This window comes from Chelonia mydas, chromosome 7 (genome assembly GCF_015237465.2).
Source record: "Chelonia mydas isolate rCheMyd1 chromosome 7, rCheMyd1.pri.v2, whole genome shotgun sequence".
Taxonomy (NCBI): Eukaryota; Metazoa; Chordata; order Testudines; family Cheloniidae; genus Chelonia; species Chelonia mydas.
The window spans coordinates 53,432,977-53,454,239 of NC_057853.1; the positions used below are offsets into that span (position 1 = coordinate 53,432,977).

The 21,263-nt window shown below is 47.6% G+C and overlaps 1 protein-coding gene across 50 annotated transcripts in view; it reads right to left on the minus strand.

The window, feature by feature from the left end:
• Positions 1–21,263, minus strand: part of CAMK2G (calcium/calmodulin dependent protein kinase II gamma) — a 172,035-nt gene that overhangs the window by 39,623 nt on the left and 111,149 nt on the right. For 38 of the 50 annotated variants that reach the window (XR_006292539.1, XR_006292537.1, XR_006292540.1 and 35 more), the window contains exon 13: positions 5,279–5,319. Coding sequence is in view for 39 of the 50 variants with exons in the window: in XM_037905306.2 (XP_037761234.1) it covers positions 5,279–5,319 (41 nt within the window). In the remaining 11 variants the exon portion in view is untranslated. Of the gene's footprint in view, positions 1–5,278; positions 5,320–8,975; positions 9,039–21,263 lie in introns of all 50 variants that reach the window. The other 12 variants (XR_006292536.1, XM_037905291.2, XM_037905289.2 and 9 more) reach the window with 1 other exon arrangement.

Genomic DNA, 21,263 nt, shown 5'->3' on the forward strand with positions numbered 1-21,263 from the left:
GGTCTCCCAGATCCAGGGAGGGGATGATGGAGGCCAGAGAGACCATGCAGAACTTCAACTTTTTGAGAGACTTGTTGAGGTGCTGCAGGTCCAGAATGGGTCTTAGAACCCTTTTCCCCTCCTGTCACAGGGGACCTCCTCCACTGTCCCCAGCTACATGAGGTTCTCAACCTCTTGAACGAGGAGTTGTTCGTGAGAAGGGTCCCTGCAGAGGGACAGGGAAGGGGTGGGGAGCAGCCGAGAATTGCAGGGTGTAGCCCCAAGATACAATTTCTAGCACCCAACGGTCCAAGGTGACTTGTGACCAGGCCGAATGGTAGGGGCGAAGACGGTTAAGGAAAGGATGAGGCGGATCCGGAGAGATGACTGGGGCGTCGCCCTTGAGTGCACCCTCAAAACGAGCACTTCTGACTCTCGTGAGGCTTCAATGGGATGGGCTGTGCAGGGGAGTGGGAGGAGGAAGGGTGGCGACAATTAAAACTTGTGACCCTATCCCTTCTCCTTGTAGGCCCCTGTTGAGGCTGCCAAGGCCTTGGTGGCAGGGGCGACCGGAACTGCTTCCTTGCTGACTGCGGCGTATGCAGACCCAGGGAGCAAAAGGTGGCCTGAGTGTCCTTCAGTCTGTGCAGCCTCTTGTCAGTGCTCTGCAAAGAGACCATTCCTATCAAAGGGAAGATCCTGGATCGAGGTCTGCATTTCCTGGGACAGGCCAGTGGTCTGAAGCCAGGATCTGTGCCTCATGACCACCACCAATGCGACCACCCTAGCTGCCAAATTGGCCATGTCCCACACCATTTGGATGGTGCACCTTGCAGCCGTCATACCCTCCTCCTCCAGGGCCCTGAATTCCTGGACCGAGTCCTGTGGCACTGAGTCCTTGAACTTACAGAGGGAGTCCCATAAGTTGAAACTGTACTTCTCCAAGAGAGCCTGGGGGTTGGCCACCTGGAACTGAAGGCTGGCAGTTGAATAAATCTGTCTCCCAAAGATGTCCAGCCTCTTGGCCTCTTTATTCTTGGGGGCTGAAGTGGGTTGCCCCCATCTGTCCTTCTCATTGGCTGCCAAGATGACCAGCAAGGCCAAATATTCGAACCCCTTGGCAGGGACAAAATACCTTTTTTCTGCCCTCTTGGAAGTGGGAGGGATGGAAGGAGGAGTTTGCCAAAGGGCTTTTGCTATTTTTAGGACCCCACCATGTACTAGTAATGCAACACAGGTGGGGGTGGAGGTCGAGAGCACATAGAACAGGGCGTCCCCCTGTTCGGCCATCTCCTCCACTTCCAAGTCCAAGTTCGTAGCCACCCTATGAAGCAGGGCCTGATGTTCTTTAAAATCATCCGGCGGGCTGGCGTGGAAGGGGCCTGCCACACCCTCATCTGGGGACAACGACGACAACTGGGTCACTGGGGAAGGGGAAGAGGGTTTTGGGGTGGGCGCTTGCTCGTCTCCCCCAGCCTCCGAATGCGCCCTTCGCACCGAGCTCGGTGCCGCTGGTTGCAGCTCTGAGGCGGTGGCCAAGTAATGGACTGACTGAGGCATCAGCACCACAGGCATGCCCCACGCGCCCCAGTAGGTCCATTGCACCAACCACTGGCCTCGCTGCCCTGACGGCATCATGGAGGTTGACGCAGCCTCAGGTGCCCAATCGTGCTGATGCTGTCGCGTTGAAGTGCTGAATTTCCTTTCTGAACTAGAGGAATCACCTTCCGGTGACCACGCAGGGGACATTGAAGCTTGCGTCTGACGGCTAACCATTGCCACAGGAGACCGGTGTCTGAAGTAGGTGGATTGGGGACAGGGGGATCGGTACCGTGACGCAGACCGCTCCTGCGGTCTAGGAGACTGGGATCTGCACCGAGGAGACAGCTGGTGGAAGGATGATTGGTGCTGGCGATATGGCGACCGGTGCCTTCCTCTAGACGACCCGCATCGAGAAGGTGAAGATGGTGAGTGCGGTGCCAGAGATCTAGGTCATCCCGCAGAAGACAGAGACCTGGAGCATGCAGATGGAGAGCACTGTCTCATCTCTGGAGACTGGCATCATTCGCCCACCCTCTGGGGGGTCTTTACGGCTGGTCTGCCCTCACCAAGAGCCTTTGCCTGTGACCTGCGACACATGCGGTCCTGAAAGAGGCCTCTGCTCTCTGGGAGCCGGGAGAGCCTGGAAAGGCATCGACCCTGCCACCAGTCTGGGTCCCCTACTGTTCCCTGGAGTCAGTGGGAGATTCCTTGGGGGACTAAGGGGCCACATCGGCGTGGGGCGTCCCCATGTGGCTCTGATGTGGGCTGTTGGCCTGAACTGGGTCCTTTGCCCTTCTTGCTCAGTGCCAGAGAGTCACCCTTCTTCGACTTCCTCTTAGGCACTGGTGCCAGGGGTGCGCTGTGTACCAAGGTGCTTGGGGCAGAGTCTAGCCAGAAGGCTCAGACGCCGGGCGGACAGCAGCCTCCATGAGAAAGATGGTCTCACTCTGAGTTCTGGGACGAAAGTTCTTACAGATGCGACACTTTTCCTTCACATGCAATTCCCCCAAGCATTTGAGGCAGCTGCTATGGGGGTCATAGGCCTGTTGCAGTCAGAGCAGGGCTTAAAACTACTTACTAACTACTTGTAAACTATTTACAAGGCCTAAGACTCGAGCCCTTGAGAGGCAAGGGAAAGGCGCTCTGACTAACCACCACGGGCAGCAGAAAGGAACTGGGAGGGTGTAGGGCCGGCAGCGCCTAATATACTGATGCGTGAGCGCGGCACTCAAGAGCGTGACCCTACAAATACCGCTAAGGCAAAAATCTCAGATGGCCGCGCACGTGGGCACGTGCACTCCTAGAATGGAATCGACATGAGCAACACATCTTGAAGAAGAAAGTGATTATTTTCTAGTTTATTATCTATCCCTTTTCTAATGATTCCCAACATTCGATTCCCTTTTTTGACTGCCGCTGCACATTGAGTAGATGTTTTCAGAGAACTATCCACAATGACTCCAAGATCTTTTTCTTGAGTGGCAACAGCTAATTTAGACCCCATCATTTTGTATGTATGGTTGGGATTATGTTTTCCAATGTGTATTACTTTGCATTTATCAACATTAAATTTCATCTGCCATTTTGTAGCCCAGTCACCCAGTTTTGTGAGGTCCCTTTGTAACTCTTCGCAGCCTGCTTTGGACTTAACTATTTTGAATAGTTTTTGTATAGTCTGCAAACTTCGTCACCACAATGTTTACCCCCCTTTCCAAGGTCATTTATGAATATGTTGAATAGGACAGGTCCCAGTACAGATCCCTGGTGGACATCTGGGGGATGTCCAACGGGGGGGAGGGATAGCTCAGTGGCTTGAGCATTGGCCTGCTAAACCCAGGGTTATGAGTTCAATCCTTGAGGGGGCCATTTAGGGATCTGGGGCAAAAATTGGGGATTGGCCCTGCTTTGAGCAGGGGGTTGGACTAGATGACCTCCTGAGGTCCCTTCCAATCCTGATATTCTATGATTCTATGACACTGCTGTTTACCTCTCTCCATTCTGAAAAATGACCATTTATTCCTACCTTTTGTTTCCTGTCATTTAACCAGCAGGGAAAGTCTGGGGCTTCAACTGAAAGCACAAACCTGGATGAATAAAGTGCTCCCTTCCTGCGAGAGGAGAAGAGTTGCACTTAGCAACAGGCATGGAATTCCTCATTTACTGGACTTTTCTACTCATCCTTGCTCTAAACAGCTGGTTACCAGGTGTAAGTCGCCATCTGGAGTCATGGCCTATGTCCTGGGGAATGGCTTCTTTCTGAACTCCAGAACCAAAGGCTGCACACTGTAGCCCCTAGAGCTAGCGTTAGCGTTTATTTTATTCAGCAGTAATGCAAGGAAAACTACAGGACTGTCTCTTGTATGCCAAAACAGACACACACAAATATAGGCTTGAGGTCTATACACTTTGGCGCACATGAATGGCCTGACGGTCACCCCTGAGTTTGGGGGAACTGGGAACAGAGTGTATAAGAGGGGGGATTGTCCATAACACCACCAGCCAGCCACAGGAACATGAGCTAACATTGGCTTTTGGATATTTTAGGACGGGAACGTCTACAGATGTGTTACCACAAGAGTGCCATGGCAACGAACTGATGTATATGATAATGAGTTGAGATCATTAACATCCTAACCTATAGGAGAAGGGCCCCCCAACATTAGTAATGTGAGGAATACAAATAAGGAAGAGGGGAGAAACCTCGACTGTATATGCATTAGACAGAGTGGTGTCAGCGTAACATGTTATAAAAGTTGTATCCAAGCCTGGGGGCAAGAGGAGAGCGAGATACAGCCCTTGGAAGGTGCCAGGATGATTGCCACTGGTGATGATGATGATGAGGAAGATGATGGCTAACATTTCAGTTAGTTCTGCAAGGGATGGCATGAGTAAATGGATGTTCTGATGCATGTTCTGTATTATCTCTATCTACCTTGCTGGGTTAGAGTGTTTGTGACTTTGCTAAATGTATTAATAAACTATTACAAATACACACAGGTTCCTAAAGTGTGAGCGTTGTAGCTGTGCCCTTCGGGGTTCCCAACTGAACAGTAATTCTAACAATACTGGTCCCCATCTCGGGACAAGAACTTGTCAAACCTCAGAGTGATCACTGGAAATTCTTAAGTAACCAACATAATGAATATCAGATTCATAGATCAGGCTACAACACACATAAGGAGAGTGAACTAAGGAAACGGTGATTTCCTTGAACAGGGAGCACAGAGTCCCTGGCCTGTGAGGGTGGAGAAAGCAGTACTGCTTGCCCTTTCGCAACTCAGATGTAACCGACACAGTGAAATGGTCACATTCTGACCCAACAGATCCCCAATGGGTGGAACTCCCCCTCCCCACAACCCCCAGGCCCTGTCAACGGAGAGAAGGGGTGAGATGGGGAGATTTCCATGAGTGCTGCTGGCCTTCGTCATCCTCTGACAATAGCTTTGCAAAAAAGCAAAATCTTCCCATGCTCAGGAGCCGAACTGCACAGGCCAGGGCTTGTGCCAGACGGGATCAGATCTTTGGTCCCTCCAGCCCAGTGTCCTGCCTCAGGCAACAGCCAGTACCCAAAGCTTAGGGGGAAGGAAATCCTATAACACACCTTGCTAGCTGTATGCTGTGCAGGTAAGAGGTGTGGGGATCTGACCCAGCAGCTCCCTAACAACCCATTCTTCAGAGGACTGCCCCAGTACTGAGGCAGCTGCCTGCTGGTAAATGGACTGAAAAGGAGCGGGGAGGTAGAAAAGCTTGGACCTACCTTCACTCCATCCGACTTCTTGTTCAATAGGCTTTTGGTAGCTGCAGAGAAAAACAGGACAAGGTGGTGAGGGTTTGGTTTTAAATCTCTCTTCCCTTCCCTTCCAGATTGCACGAGAATTAAAGGGACAACCCCCTGCTAATTTCTCTTGGTAATGATGAAAGCAGCAGAGGTCAAACTGTTGTGTCGCTACCCATCACAATCAGATCGAGAGAGGGAAGGTAGCCTGCCCTTTCTATTCAACAGTTAGTGTTAAGCCAGCAACTCTCCCACCCTCCATAACCTCACTGAGATCCAGTGTCCAACAGTGCAGAGCTCCCAAGGTGATTTTATTTCAAGTCCTCTACTCTCTCACAGCCTCCCCTTCCTCCAAAGGTGACAGCCATTACAGAGAAAAAGCTGAAGACATCTGTCAGATTCTAGTATCCGGACAGAGATTTTCCCTCAAGTACAGCCATTTACATAAGGGAGACTTTATTTATGAAGTGGCGGGGGGAGGTGTCGATAGTGCAAAGAAATCCTAATCACTGCCAAGATGCAAAATTAGCCAGAGGAATGTCTGGGATAATGGCAAGTAATAAAATTGGATCGAGGACTTTGGTGGGGAAGGAGCGAAGGCAGCACTGCCAGCTTGTAAAGAGAGAGTGAAAAAAAGAAGAGAAGGGAAGGCTGAATTTCTTCATTGACGGTGATGGAAGCTCTGCCATGCTTGGTCTGAACAACTAGAACTAGAACTGAGAAACCAACAGACAGACAGACACACACACACAAACAGGGAGGAGGAGTGTCTGGCAGTGCACGAGAGAGAGAGAGAGAGAGTCACACACCCACAGTGTGCGTGTCTGGCCACCTGCACATATTCATGATCAGGGTAGGCAGGGCTTGCACGTGCAACAGGAAAGTGACACATTAACAATGGTTGTCAGCAATGGGCCTCCCTGCCTCCAGTCTCAGTGGATACAGAACAGTTTGGTTAACTCTCGTGGACGGTGCCCAGCTGTTTCCACTCCCTTGGCAAGAAGCTGCTGTGACAAGGAGTTGACATGCCTTTCCTAAGCAGCTATTTAAAAGTGTGTGGCCTCATCAGCATGAGCAGGCACCAGATTGGGATGCTAACCACAGTGAGGACATGGACAAAGAGACAGAAAGAGAGAGGAAGAGGAAGTGACAGAATGTGCAACACCAAACCTGCCTTGCTTAGAACCTCTGATGAAACACTCCATTGTCCTACCACTCCCAGAAGATGTGCTAGTAAACTGGTACTCACGCTTTTCTCTGGATTTGTCCACAATTAGACAAGAAGGCATTGCAACAAACCAGCAGCTGCAAGCCCTTGAGACTGAAATACCTGTGTAACTCTTCAACTCCACACCCATACACCTCAGCTATCCCACATGGCCGACAGACATCACTTATACTGATTAGACAACACCTGGGACAAAACTTTTTGCTCAGCTCAGGCTGAAATGGTGCAGACAACAGCTGCTTCTCTCCAATACCAAGAAAATAACACCATAAACTTGGCAACTGCCATGGCTGAGCTGGTCCTAACTCTACTCCATAATGCAAGCATCTCACGTCTGGAATTTGCCTTAAAGCTCCAGCTTCCAAAAACAGCACAGAGCAGGCCTGCACTACTGCCCCATGTCCTGGGGGCCCAGGAACAAGCTGGGAGTCTGCTGATTCTTCACTCTCCACCCTTCCCAACACTCCCATTTACCTCTGTAGACAGGTAAAACATTATGAAGTTACACCAGAGACCACGGCTTCCGCAGACAGCTTCCCCACCTGCTTACACTAGCCGGGCCTCTGGTGGAGACAGTCTTCCCACCTGCCCCAGGCATTCTGGATGCCAGCCTAGCCTCTAGCAGAGAACACCTCCCACCCAGCCCAGCACCCTGCAATACCAGGCATGGGCCCTGGAAGACACAGCTTCCCCTCCCACCCCTCTGATGGTACCCACTGTGATCTCAGCATTTCAGTTACATACATTTCTCTCACAGTCCAGTTACTGGTTCAGCAGTGAAGAAAGAAATTCAGTTGGTTGCTCATTTAGCTCATGCATCATCATGATTTGTAAGGATACTCCGAGGATACAGGAGATGCACACTCTCACAGTGACAAAGAGGCGGCAGACATCCCAAGCAAAGCAGACACTACGTAATTTACCCACTGGTTAATCTGTACACATTATCTGACAGAAATCAGAGGATGTGGGTGGGATTCCTGCAGCTAGCGACAGACAGACAGGACTTACTTCTTTAATGAGAGGAGCAGACAAGTAATCCCCAGCATTCAACACAGGAGATATCAGGGAAATGTGTGGGGGACCCCTTTAAGTTTAGCAAACGTCTTGTGCACCCATACTTTGCTGGTTTCCAAGCATGGGACACTGACCGCATCCCTCCCCACCTCCTCTGTGTAAGGAGATTCAAAACCCCCTTCCCTCCACAGTGCTGTTAAGAGCCCCTACTGAAAGTCCTATAATTTAACATGTATTTCTATTACTGGTTTAACATCTCTTCATTAATCTCTGATGAGAAGCACAGAGCACAACCTCTGTCCCCCACCCCCTCTGCCGGCCAGGCACATCTTGTTTTAGCCTCTGACGAAAATGAAAGGCAGCCCCTTAGGCTCACAGTCTTGGCATTAAGAGTCACAAACCCATCATGCTGAACTCATCAGCAATGAACACTGGACACTCTGGATGTGCTGAGGGGCAGCGTTTCACATGGGACCAAAATACCAACTCCAAACAATGCCATGGAATGCTTCTCTGAGACCCATTCCTCTCACTCTTCTTTCTCAATGACAGTCCTTTGGTCTGTGGGCTCTGCAGTTGCCTTACCTCCAGGTGGCAGGCCTCAGGTCATGCCACACGTCAGTGATTGCCAGTCCCAATTTGGCCACCCAGAAATTCATGACTTCCATCCCTACACTTAGTTCACTAACCAACACTGGCTCTCTCAGCCCTGCAGCAGTACAGGGCTGAGACACTGTTACGGTCTCAAGCTGCCAGGCATTTTTGGGGGGTGGTGGGAAGGAAGAGCACTGAATTCAGCTTTGTGAAATCTGACTGCTCCACGGTAGCCCGACAGAAAGCTTTTCTTCTTGCTTTAAGACAATATTGTACTGGGAACAGAAACCCTAGGGCTCTCTACTGTCCTAATTCACCCCATTTTACAGAAGAAATGGAAGCAGAGGGGAACCCAGTTCCATGTTCTCCTAGGACACAGTAGCTGTTTATTTCAGAGCAACCTGCCATTGCAGGGTAACAATCAACCTGATCCATCTCAGTTCAACAGGGTTCTAAAGAGCATATGCAAATAAAGCCCTTTAGTCTGGGCTTCCCAAAGTTTTAAACTCAGATTCTTGGCTAATCTGCTCAGCCCCACCTGCTGAAATAGCAGGCACTAGCCACACACACATCAATTCCCCCTCCCGACTCATGTGTTGGTCTCGCTGCAGGGCCCTATACATGTCTGGCCTTCAAATCTGGTTAGTAATTCAGTAAGATCAACGTGGTGATGGTTCCAGATTAGATGAAATCTGTTCTGCATGCCAATTTCTCAGCCAGCAAGCATGGATGACGTCTCACTGGGTGCGCAGGCACTTGCATGCTGGTTTTTTTACTGGCAGTGAGTGGGTGTGGGCTAGGTTCAGGCACTCAGGAGATAACAGGACTCATGCCACGTACCTTGCTCAGCCAGGCCGGCAGCACTCATGGCGGCCGAAGCAGGGGCGGAGCTCTGCCTGCCAACTGATTGGTCAGAATCATTCAGTAAGAGGAGCCGTAGTAAAGCAATAAAGACCAATCAGCAACAAGAGAGCAAGATGCAAGTAAATTAGTGTTAAAGAAAGGTGAGGAGAAAAGAATGTAAAGTTCTGAATTAAAATTTATTTATGTCCTTCAAACACAAAGACAAAACCAAACTGGGCTACAGAGACAGTCTGGGTGGATTCCAAGGACCCAGGAATGACGTTTGGAAAGCCATGGATTTAGTCATAACAAAGTTTTGAGAATCAATTTGCAAGCTATGGATTTCGATGTCAGCAAAGCCAGAAGGAACAAACAGTGGGGTTCTGGTCTGATTTGTTTATTTTAAAGTCAATGAGCCTGTAGTGAAGTGTTTTGGGAAAGGCTTTGGAGGAGGCTGCAGACCCCAACTAAATCTTGTCATGAAGTCATGCATTAACATACAACAAAACCCAACAGGAATAAGAATAGATAAACATCAAATAGAGGAAGAAAGAAACCTCTCAAGCTGGAGGGCATCCATAACAAAGCTTTCTGTGGTAGAAGAACTAAATTCCATAAGAATGGCTAACACAACCAACCCTCTGGCAGCCTGGAATTCTCATCCCCAAATGTGTAGAGTCTGGGAGTGAAAAGCTCTGGCCTCACCCATAGTCAGGGGTGCTTAAAGTGGAGTCAGACTCTTCAGACACAGCATATCCAGCGACACAGATCCGGGACTGTAATCTGGCCCTCTGTACTGTAGGTTGGGAGGAAACCTGATTTACTGCATTCTTAACCTGCCCAATGCTTTTCCTGGATCTGTCCAAGTACCAGTGAATCAATGGTCACTATGCAGCAATGCAGACTGTTCAAGAGATGTAGAGAATCTAGGATCTTCCAGTCACCTATCCATTATTCACAGGACCATGAATTCAGCAGAGTTCTGGTTCTGCAAGTTTTTTCTAATGCTGACACTCATCGACAAAATGATCAAACCCATCACATAAGAGGGAAATACCGCTCAGGACACACTTAACTCCATCTAAATTATTTTATGTACACACAGCACTGCCCTATAACACCACATGAGATGCTGGAATAAAAATGAGGTCACTTGTGACTGGTTTGTCTGACTACAGTGCTCACACACATCCACCCTTCTGGGAATCACGTGCTCCAGCACATGGATGGAATCAGCTGAGCTAGTGACCACATGTCCTAATGCCTGCACAGCTGGGAGGTTACAAGGCTGTATTTATAGAATGGGATATGTAGACCCAGCCTTCCCAATCTGCTGCCCCAAATCCTTCTCCTGTAGTTAGCAGGAGTGGGAGAGGAGAGAGCAAAAGAGAGAGTGTGTCTTTATGGGAAGAACATCCAGAGGGGACTCCAGGTACTGGCATCCAGCCCCATTTGCAGCTTCACAGGTTTTTCTACAGCCATTCTTGTGTTACGTTCCCCTGTCCTTGGAGGTCAGCAAAGAGTAGTCTCCCTGGCAGTGAGCTCCTAGAGACTAAAAGTCTGCCTTAGAAAACCGAGCATCTTGCCTCGCCCAAGTCTGAACTATAATGCCATGGAAGATTTGATTAAACTAGCCCATGAAAACTTCTGGAACAAGCAACTTGATACCTTATACCTAATCTCCAAACGATCCTCGAGCCATCTGGGGACACACTACACAGAGATGGGCTTCCCAAAACCAAGGAGGGGAAATCATCTTACCAAAATATATTAACATAGTCTAACCAATTGATAAAGATGAGGACAGATCCTGAGAAGATGCTTTCTGTGGCTCAGCAGACAGCTATTTGTCAAATCATAGTGAGCAGCAATAGGACCAAATGAACTCTAATGGACAAGAGTTGCTAAACCAGAGACAAAAAGGTGGGTCAGACTTTCAGAACCACAGTCACTCAGGAACTAAAAAGGAACCAGGTCTTTATTCTTACCCCAGACAGATGGCAATTTTTCCTGGCCAAAGGGTGATAGAATTCTAAGGAAGAGTGGATTTACCTCCTCTGAAAGAGCTACTAACAGCACCCCTAAAGCAAAGCCGTTTCCCGGTAGGAGAAACTGTTCCCCTTTCCCTATGGAAGAGGGGGCAGAGCTCCTTCCGGTTGCAGACAGAGAACAGAGGGCTCTCACACTAACGCGAAGTAGTCCGAGAACAGCCACGTGAGAGAAGCAGCAGAAGAAAAAGCAAGAAAAAGCTCAGCTACTGACAAAGAAGATTTCAAAGGAAAAATAATTCCTACCCTCTGACAGTTTAGATGAAGACGTGTTTGTCAAGAACTCAGCTCCAGCCAGCAAGGCCAATCTGATGGCTCTGAGCTCCAGCTGATGAAACCCTCCCTACGTCTCTGCAGCCCCGAATGCTGCTAAAAGGGCTCCCCTGATTCCTTCTGGGCTCACTCCATCCACACTCATCTTTTGCCACATAGCAACTAGCTCCTCTCCCTCAAATGAACATGAAAGAAGCCAGCAACTGTATATTCTGACCACCTTTCAAAACAAGCATCACCTGTAAGACTCCAATAAACCTTCACATCTTGACTGCATTTTAGATCCAACAGAGTAACGATGACGTCTTCAGGGTCCGGTAATTATCTACTCGTAGCCAAGCTTCAGAGGGCAACTTCCCTTCCCCGACACACTAGCTCCCTGGATACTTTATCAAGAGGGACAGCAGAAGGATCCTGGGAGCTCTAGCCATGTTGTTACAGCTGCTGTCACTAGATAATCTGAAGAAGGGGCTTAACAGAAGAAAAATGCCCATCCAAATCATTAGCTACCTGAGGAATCATTCTGTTGGCCACAGGAGAAGGGGCAGAAACAGAAATCTTTTCCGGAGAAATGAACACAGGATCGACCAGTCCCCCTTAGAACAAAGAATCATCCAGTTATACACTTAGAGAAGCAGGAACACAGGCCTGAGGAGAATTAGAAGAACTTTTTCAACCTGGCATTTTAGAAGAGGTTCCAGATTGTTTTACCAAAGACGACACACAACTATAAAGTATGAGAAGTTGTACCTTACTGAGGACCCAAAAGAAATATGCAGGCTCCTGGGATCACTAGAAAGGCTCCTTAGAAACTCCCCCACCCCAATTTTGGGATAAACGTAAGCACTGAAAAGCAGGGTGCTCAAATGCCAAAGGATTTTGGTGAAGAACTGGAATTTGAACTTCCAAGTAAGGAAGGACCTGTACTTCCAAAGTAAGATCTTCCAATGACATTATGAATGCTATCGAGAGGGGCCCTACACCTGTACATAAGAACCAGATGTAAAGGAAGACCATGAGAATCAAGGTGTTGGCTTCAAACCATAAAAATACTGGCACAGACTCTGTCTGTGAAAGAGGAGGTGATGGTGAAGATGGGGGCTACACGCTGGTATTTAAACATGGTTTTGAGCAGCACCAGCACCACAACTTGTCTAAATGAAGGAGCTTCAAAGATGCTCTCCCCCCCCCATATGGAGGTTGCCTCATATCTCAAATTGCCTATCACTTGGAGCTGGGACAAATTCCTCTGACGTCAAGGGAGAGGGACAAAGGAAAGACAGGCTGGGAACAAATACACTTTCACAGAGGAGTGAGACATTTGTTTCCCTCCGTCCTGCCACCCGGAATATTCAGAAATTTGTCCATAAGCTCATAGGTAACAGGCCCATCTCAAAGACAGGAGACACAGTGAATGTTGGTGGTAGAAATACTTTTTTCACCTCTCAGTTTTAGCACTGGTTTTCTAAAGGAGCCAGGAACAGTAAGAAACTTCTAGACCCAGAAATTCTACAAACAGGGAATCTCTTCTCTTTTGAAAACAAGATGTCAAATGGACAGTTAATTTAGCAGCTTTTTATAAATCAAAACCACCAAAACCCCCATAAAAACTCACCCAAAGACTGTCAGAGATGAAGCAATTCCAAATTTGACAGACCGGCACTAAAACAGGAACCAAAACCACGAGGGGGATTTCAGCACCTCTTTATAGATCCCTTCTGACCTTGCCCTGTAGTGCACTTGTGTAACACATGTCAAGGCATATAAACACCACTGACTCCACTGCGAAGCTCCAAGAGGTTGTGCACTCTCCAATAATATTTATATATGAAGATACATTTGTGATGGAGAAGACAATTGGTCCTGGTTCATGCCTGAGGCTCCCTACGTACTTCCAATAATACAAATAAATAATAATTTCTCCCTTTGGTGAACACTGGCATTTTATCTCCCTGTATTTCAAACAGAGTGGAAGGGCTCTAGAGATTCTCTGGTTCAGTTCTTTATCTGTGTGCTAGGATCATCAATGTTAGCAGCTGCAGGGAACACAGATGTGGAAGCTATATGTATTAGTTAACTGCTGCTGCAACACTGACAGGGAGGAGACATCTGTTATTTGTCCATCCTATAAAAGTTTATTTTAAAATAAACTCCTTTGTGATGGAGTGGGGCAAAGGGGTCTTTAAAATAGAGATACTGTATTTAGAATCCAGAGGCCATTTCTCACTAGATCTTAATATATACAAATATCTGAGGCCTAAACTACTTGACAGCATCCTCCTTGAGAGGAAAATTAGTGAGGGAGAAGTGGAGGGGAGTGTTGCCTACTGTACACCTGTTTAACTCCGGAAGGACTTCCACCAAGGAACACAGAACCTCCGTGACTACAGATGGTGGAATGCATTTGAGGAAGTGTGACTATGGAAGAGATGGTCAGGGGACCACCTTCTGTGATCTCATAGGATGACAGCAACCTTCAAAAGATGCCCACTAATACCAATCTCACCTCAATCGCCACTGCTCAGCATAAACCAGGGTGTGCCACCCAAGCCTATTGCAGAGACTCTTAACACTTCTCCTGGATTCACAGGGAGAATATCCCTTCTGCCACTGGGATCAGTAACCCAAGGCCTCCATGCGTCGGACACCGGAACACAATGACCAGGGCATCCCACGACTGAACTGAAATAACTTGTGTAACCATCTGGCATGATGGCAACTGAGGCACAATTACTCTAGTAATTGCCATGTAAAGTTGCAGTTATTTCAAAGAAGAAGTATTCTCCACTGCACTCCAATCATTCTATCTGAAAGTCTCGGACATTTCCTCTGGAAACGGCCACTGACTTGCTATTGAAACACGGCTCAGGAGTAATGGCTCCCAGCAATTTATGAGACTGATAGCTTAGCGTTTCATGTTCCCAAGGTGCCGACAAGTTGCCGGATGGGGCTGAGTTATCTGTGTGGGACTCTTCCCAGTTATGAAGAGGTATTTTCTAACTCCAGCCTTGCTGTAACAGTCACATACTCACGCATTAGACCAGAACGCTGAAGCGCTTAGGAAAGCATCAAGCTCGCCAGGAAAAGTCAGCTAGACGGAAAGAGCTGCACTCAACAGCTCCCTCCTCCCTGTGAGGGCAGAGATGAGGGGGGCATTTATTCCTCAGTACTACTACATTCATTCTGTAGAATGAACTAATGTGGGTGAGAGAGAACATGAAAAGCAGCCAGTCACTTCGAATGGACAGGATAAACAAGCAGAGAGTGAGGAAGAGAAAAGGGGAGGGGGAAAGGAGGAAAAACAGCTTTAAAAAGGAGCAAACGTCTCTGTTAATATATACCGTATATAAACGAAAAGGCTAATGAACGAGTATAAGCCGACCCCCCAAGATGGATAGGTAAAAATAGTAAAACCTGTATGACCCTTTCATAAGCCGACCCTATACTTTAGGGGTTGGCAAACTTTGGCTCCCGGCCTGTCAGGGTAAGATGCTGGCGGGTCAGGACGTTTTGTTTACCTGAAGCGTTCACAGGCACAGAGTCGCTCAGCTCCCTGTGGCCGCAGTTCGCCGTTCCCCGCCAACGGGAGCTGCGGGAACTGGCGCGCCACTTCCCGCAGCTCCCATTGGCGGGGAACGGCGAACCGCAGCCACAGGGAGCTGAGGGGCTCCCTGCCTGCAGACGCTCCAGGTAAACAAAACGATAATGTATTAGATATTCAATTCAATGATTTCATAGAGTTTAAAATCATCAAATTTTGGTGTAGACCCATTTATAAGCCGACCCCTGCTCTTTGATGCGTCACTTTTTTACCAAAAATATTCGGCTTATGAACGAATATATACGGTAAGTTAACCCTTTTATTTGGATTCCCCCCCCGCACAGGCCACTACACTTAGCAGGGGAAAAACGTGCACCTGCATTTTGCCCATACGCTTCGTATCGTCAAATTTCCAAACACCTAGTCCCAGGCATGCACAGGTCTGCAATGCAATAAGATCAAATGGCACTTTCACAGGAATTAACCCGCTTCAGCTCCACAGGAAAGTCTCATGGGCAGGATCTGAGACTGCCTTTCCGTCTCCCAGATGTACCTGGCTTCCCCCACTTTGGGACAAAGGAGGGGAGGCAGAATTCATTGAGGCTCAATCCTCAAGTACTCAACCCAGGGGCATCCTCTTTGGCTTCTGTCATCATCAACCAGAGAAACCCTGGTTCTCTCTCGTGTGGCTGTTACTGGAGAAGGTGTATGGAGCAGACAGATAGCCCTGTGGTTTTTCCATTAGCCTCTGTCGACCCCGCACAGAATCAAACATCCTTAAGCCAGGTTAACACAGGAAACCAGACAGGGAAGATAGAAAGTTAGTTTTTAAGGGCCAGGTTTGTAAAGGAATTTAGGTGTTCGTGTGCTCAGTATTGCAATGCCTAACTGATTTTAGGAGCCTAAGTGTCATTTTCAAAAGTGATCCAGGCATGTAGGAGCCTAAATTCCATTGACTAAATGCCTAAATCCCCTTTGAAAATGACATTTAGGCTCCTAAATCGGTTAGGCATTACAACGCTGAGCACAGCAACACCAAAACACCTTTAAAAATCTGGACCTAAGTCTCTTTCAGTAGATGTTTTCAAATATCTCACTACTTCTGCAGAAATCCACCTCCTAAAACACCTACTCCAGTGCATTTGTGTGGCACGCAACATGAGTGTTGAGACTTACAAGGTTCAGATGGTCTGACTGCCCCTTAGGCTGGAGTTCTTGCCAGACCCATTGAGTGTTCCAGCACGTTCCTCATTCAGTAGGTCGAGGATGCTGCAAGAATACCCTTTTGCAGCATTTCAGCACCCCCCACTTCCTGCCATAAGCAGGCTGGGAAGAGACATGAATGCAAAGATGCCAACAAAAAAAGTTTTAACGGACTTTTTGTGAACCTCAGAGAAGTTTGGGGGTTGGTGTGACAGGAGGACAAAGGCCAGTGGTGGTCCTCATTTTCACATAATTTCATTTGCTCTGCCGAAGCATAATAATTTCACTCTTACACCAGAAAAAATGCACAGTTGAGAAAATAATTAAATAGACAGGATCCAGAGATGGGAGTAAAAAGGAAGTTTACTCACCAGTAAGTGGAGTTTTCAGAGTACCTTACCATAGCAGATCCACATTCTAGGAGTCCCGAGCCATTCCTGAATCTTTCTAAAGCATTTTAATAATGATGGACGAACAGTTCATAGCACTGTCTAATTTTTCATTAAATTTGACCTCATTTCCTGTTTGGGAAGTATCCTCAAATAGATCACGTAGCTCTCAAAATTTGTTTGTTGTTCAAAATTGCTTAAGAATTTCTTGGCCAATTTCCCACTTCATAATCCACCTTCAAAAGTCACCTGAGCTGGTGAGTTACTTCAGACATGTGGTCTCATTTCGGTTCCATGAATGGACGCTTACATAACACAGGGCGGTACGAATTTCAAATATTAATCACGTACACAATTCAAACTTTGCCTTTGCTAAATAACAGAGTTTAAAATTCACCCTCCAAGTATTCCTATTAGAAAAGCTCAGCCACTCAAACTTTCATGGAAGGCAAACACAATAGGCTTGGGGAGTATATAATCATATTTGGTTTTGGAATTTGAATATTTATTTATTACTATTCGCTCAGGTCTACGGCTTAACATTTACGGGTGCACACACTGTCTGCAGATCCAGTCTCCCTGTCAGAGGTATAAAGGACTCTATTCTTAGAGCTGTCCCCTGCTCGCCTCACCCAAACTAGCTATAAAAACTTCAGATGAGAGGATGAAGGCAGGTCAACTTGAATCTGTAGAGGCAACATGTGGAGAACTCCAGTTATTGCCAGGTTTGCTTCTTTTCTCCCTCACAAAGCTGCCTCTGCTGCTCCTCCCCATAGATGAGCAAGCAATAGCAGTTCCCAACAACAGGGCTGAGGAGTGAGTGGTTAAAGATGGAGGATCAAGCACAAGGTCTAAGCACACTTAAATCCCACTTATGGTCTATTTTGAGAGTTTAAGTGGTGCACAAGACTGGCGATGGCCCACTGCATGGCAGTGAATTTCACCCTGAATGACAACTGCTCTACAAATGATCATCCAGTTTAGATCCAGAGCTGGCAAATGATGTGACTTGAACTTCAAGTGGCAGCTTTACAAATCTTGGTGATAGATACATTATGGAGACAAGCTGTGTAGATGGCCACTCAACTGATAGAATGAGTTCCAAGTTCCTCCAGTCTAGAGCTCATTTGGTTGTACTCGGCTTGGCTACTGAGTTTCATCCATCTGGATAATTTTTGGATATATCTCACTTCCCTCAAAGGCTATAAACAAACAGGATGACTCTCAAAAGTAGTAACTCCATTTTTGACATCTAATATATGCAGTCTAGCCACTCCCCCAAACCCCCATGAGTGTGTTACGAGGCTGCAGCGGACGAGACCAGAAGAGAGAGATGGTTTGCTTCAGATGAACGTCTGAAGTCAATTTGGGCAAAAGTTTTAGGTGAGCAATACAGCACTGCTTCGTAAAGAAGGTTCAGTGTCAGAGTTTGGATTTCACTCACCCCTTTGGCAGAGGAGATAGCTACCAGGGAGCTAACAGTGGCTCCCAAGTGGTTCAAGGGACGTAATCATAGGCCTGGTACCTTGAACTGACGGATAACAGTGTATGGCTGAATGAAGACAAGGTCCTTTAAACAGAATAGTGAAATGCTGAGTTCAGGTTAACTGTACCTTAACTGTGGAAAGGGATCAAACCAAGATATCTCTAGTAACTGATTGAGGATTAGAGGAGCCAAGCAGTGTGAGGGGTAACACATTACTACTACTACACACCTAAGAAAAGAAATGTATCCATTTACAAACACATGATTTTCTGGTGGCAGGAACATGCGACTGCGACAAGCCTGCTGCTTCACCCCTTCTGAATACACCACCCTACCAGACGTTAAGGGCTCAATACCCAGGCCTCCAAGCATCGTGACTGAACTGGAGGAGAGTTTGACCTTTAAGAGTAGTAGGACTAGCCAAGGCTTGAGACATCACAGGCAGGTCACACCATGACACCTAGCCCTGTCCCATTTCAATCCCTCCAATGGGAATGGGGAACAGGGTGACTCCAGTTGGAACCCTTTCCTAGCAAATCCAGGACCCCTGACTGGTCTGACATGTGCAAGGCACCTGAAGCTTTGCTTTGAGAAGTGTACTATCAGGTGACCCTGCCTTCTCTAGACCAAAGACTGGAGGTTCGGAAGAAAAACAAGACCTTGTTGTGTGAAACATACAGTCAGGTTTCCTGGCTGGCGAGGACTAAGCTGAGCATTGCCAGCCAGATCTCCCTGGCTGGATCTATCAATCCTTTGTTTATAAGCAGGGTGCCTTCTCCTTCTTCTCCAGCAGGCCAGCAAGTTTGTGCACCTTCTCCAGGACTGCAGCAACTGGAAAGTCCAAGGGCTAAGCTCAGCTTAGCATCATTTCCTGTAATGCCTTATTGTTGTCATCACAGCGAGGAGACCAACTTAAACTAAATTTCATCTACTCTTCCTCCTCCTCCAATGCAGAGAGGTCACCTCTCAAATGAGCCTGCCACTGCCAAGAGATGGTCTCATGCCCCAAGAGCCATAAGGCCCAATTGGTCATACAATCCAAGACGTGGCATCCCCACTTTTACTGAGATGTTAGAGGTCTGACCTCTGACCAGGCAAATATAGTAGGTAAGCTATCAGCAGGGGAAATAGGAGCAAAAGCTAACCACATACTGGACTTGGTTGTAGATTTGTAAGGCTGCACATGAAGGGGAGACCTCTGTATCAGAAGTATTAAAGTGGCCCAGGCTGGCTCTGAAAGCTCTTTAGAGAAATCTCACATTATAGCAGCCCCTGAAAGTTTGTTTTTGTGGAGTCTCCCCCATCAATGAGCATGGGAGGTTTGGATCTAGGAGACCAGCTCTGTAGGTTCATAGCACTTCTTTCAGGCCTCTTTCTCAGAGTGTCTCCAAGTCTCTGAATCGAGTAGTACAGGGGCTCAGAATAGGCCACCAGACCCAAATATTTCCTCCTCTTTTTAGTGATGAAACAAACTCCTGGATCCAACTACTGGCTCTTGAGATACAGACGAGTGAGCAGACCAAGCCCCCTCCAGCATGCTTCTAGGTCTGGGAATAAAGGATGCACATCCAAGCACCACTGACTTCTCCCAGGCATTTCAAGTACCCAACATGCTGGTCTACAAGGGACATTTTCCGACCCAAAGAGATGTGTTCCAAACCCAAACCCTTTCCCAGTCGCATCATAAGTAGAGTGCAGAATTAGTCTTACAAAAAATTAATTCAGTACTATTATTTATTGTAAACACTAGCCTAAGAATTAACAACTACTTTAACATTTAAACTAAACCCAGCTGTGTCACTGAGCGAAGGAAAACAGACCCACGACCGCTTCTATCAGTGGGAAGAGGGGAACTGAGGACGGTTATAGGGGAAAGGGTTTTCACCCCTTAGCTGATGCAATGGCTGCATGAGAGCACACAGGCCCTCCTAACAATTAAACTGCTTTAGAATCACTCTAGGCCCACAAGGTATGGCTTTCAGCTCCTGCAGACACATTTCCCGGGGCTATGTGTACACCACAGCTGGGAGGTGCAATTCCCAGCACAAGTAGACGGATTGGCGCTAGCACGCTAAAAACTGCAGTGTGGACATTACTGCATGGGCGGGGACGCGGGCTGGCCACCAGAGCGCCGACTCAGGGGATCAAGAGGCCTTGGATTTTTGAAAGCTAGTCTGAGCCAACTGCCCATGCTGCAACATCCACACTGCGATTTTTAGTATGCATCCATCTCCATGCGCTGGGAATCTCACCTCCCAGCTGCAGTGTAGATGGACCCTTTGCACAATGACCAGGGAGCGTGCGTAAAAACTGCTGCTACAGCCAGCCTGATCCTTCTCCACGTCCTGACATGCCTGCACAGACTTAATGTGTAGCGGGACCAAGGATCACTTCTCAAGCTCCAGTGGGCTGCCCTGCTACAGTTTGGGGTTTGGTGCACAGGTCTTCTATTTGAACACCACCACCAGAATGACACGAATCCCAGCTGGAAGGGAGATGCCACCTGGATTTCATGAGTGAGTGCATGTGCGCCCTTTGTTGTTGGCGTAATTAGGAGTTTCCTGCATTATACCATAGATAGTATGTACTGGTGCCCACCATTAAAGCATTTAGCAAAGGGAAAAGGGATGGAGGAGATTCCATTATGGCTGGTTTTCATTAACCATCCCTAAATTATGCTCCAAATGGAGAATTGGTGTATGGACTGTAATACAGCCAGGCTCAGTAAAATTTGGATTGAATTACTGCCCAGACACTACCTTTTAAAGAGGAAAACATCACTCAGGGTGAGTGAGTGGTCTAAGCTATGACAGGCACATGGGCACAGAAAGGCCACCCACTTGAAGAGGCGTATCAGTTGGGGATAAACACTAATGATAGCACAAACCAGCAGCTTGGCAATTTTAACAAACTAAATGTACCTTTCAAAACACTCATTAGAATGAAACATTTGGATCTGTGTTTTCAGTAAGGGCACAGCACAGAATGCTCAGCAGGCAGCCAAACTAATGGTCACCGAGTCTCAGATGACCACAGCCACTTCAGAGACAGAGATGGAAACACCTAATAGCTTGCATGTTTGAGATCCTTTCTGGTTGAGCCAGGGATACCCAGCACCCTAATGGCTACTCTCCCCTGCAAATATCATTACTTATCCAGTGGTGGAGCCAGGTCCTCAGGTCTGAGGGAACCATTGGGGCAGTTATAGTCCCTGATAACTAGGGTTTCCGAAGGGAAAACTGACAGATGCCGACTAGAACATCCCAAACATAAGCCTGCAATAAAACATGAGTGTATTTTGGTAGCAGACTGGATTCCCCTCTTGTTCCAGATGCAGGCTCCTCT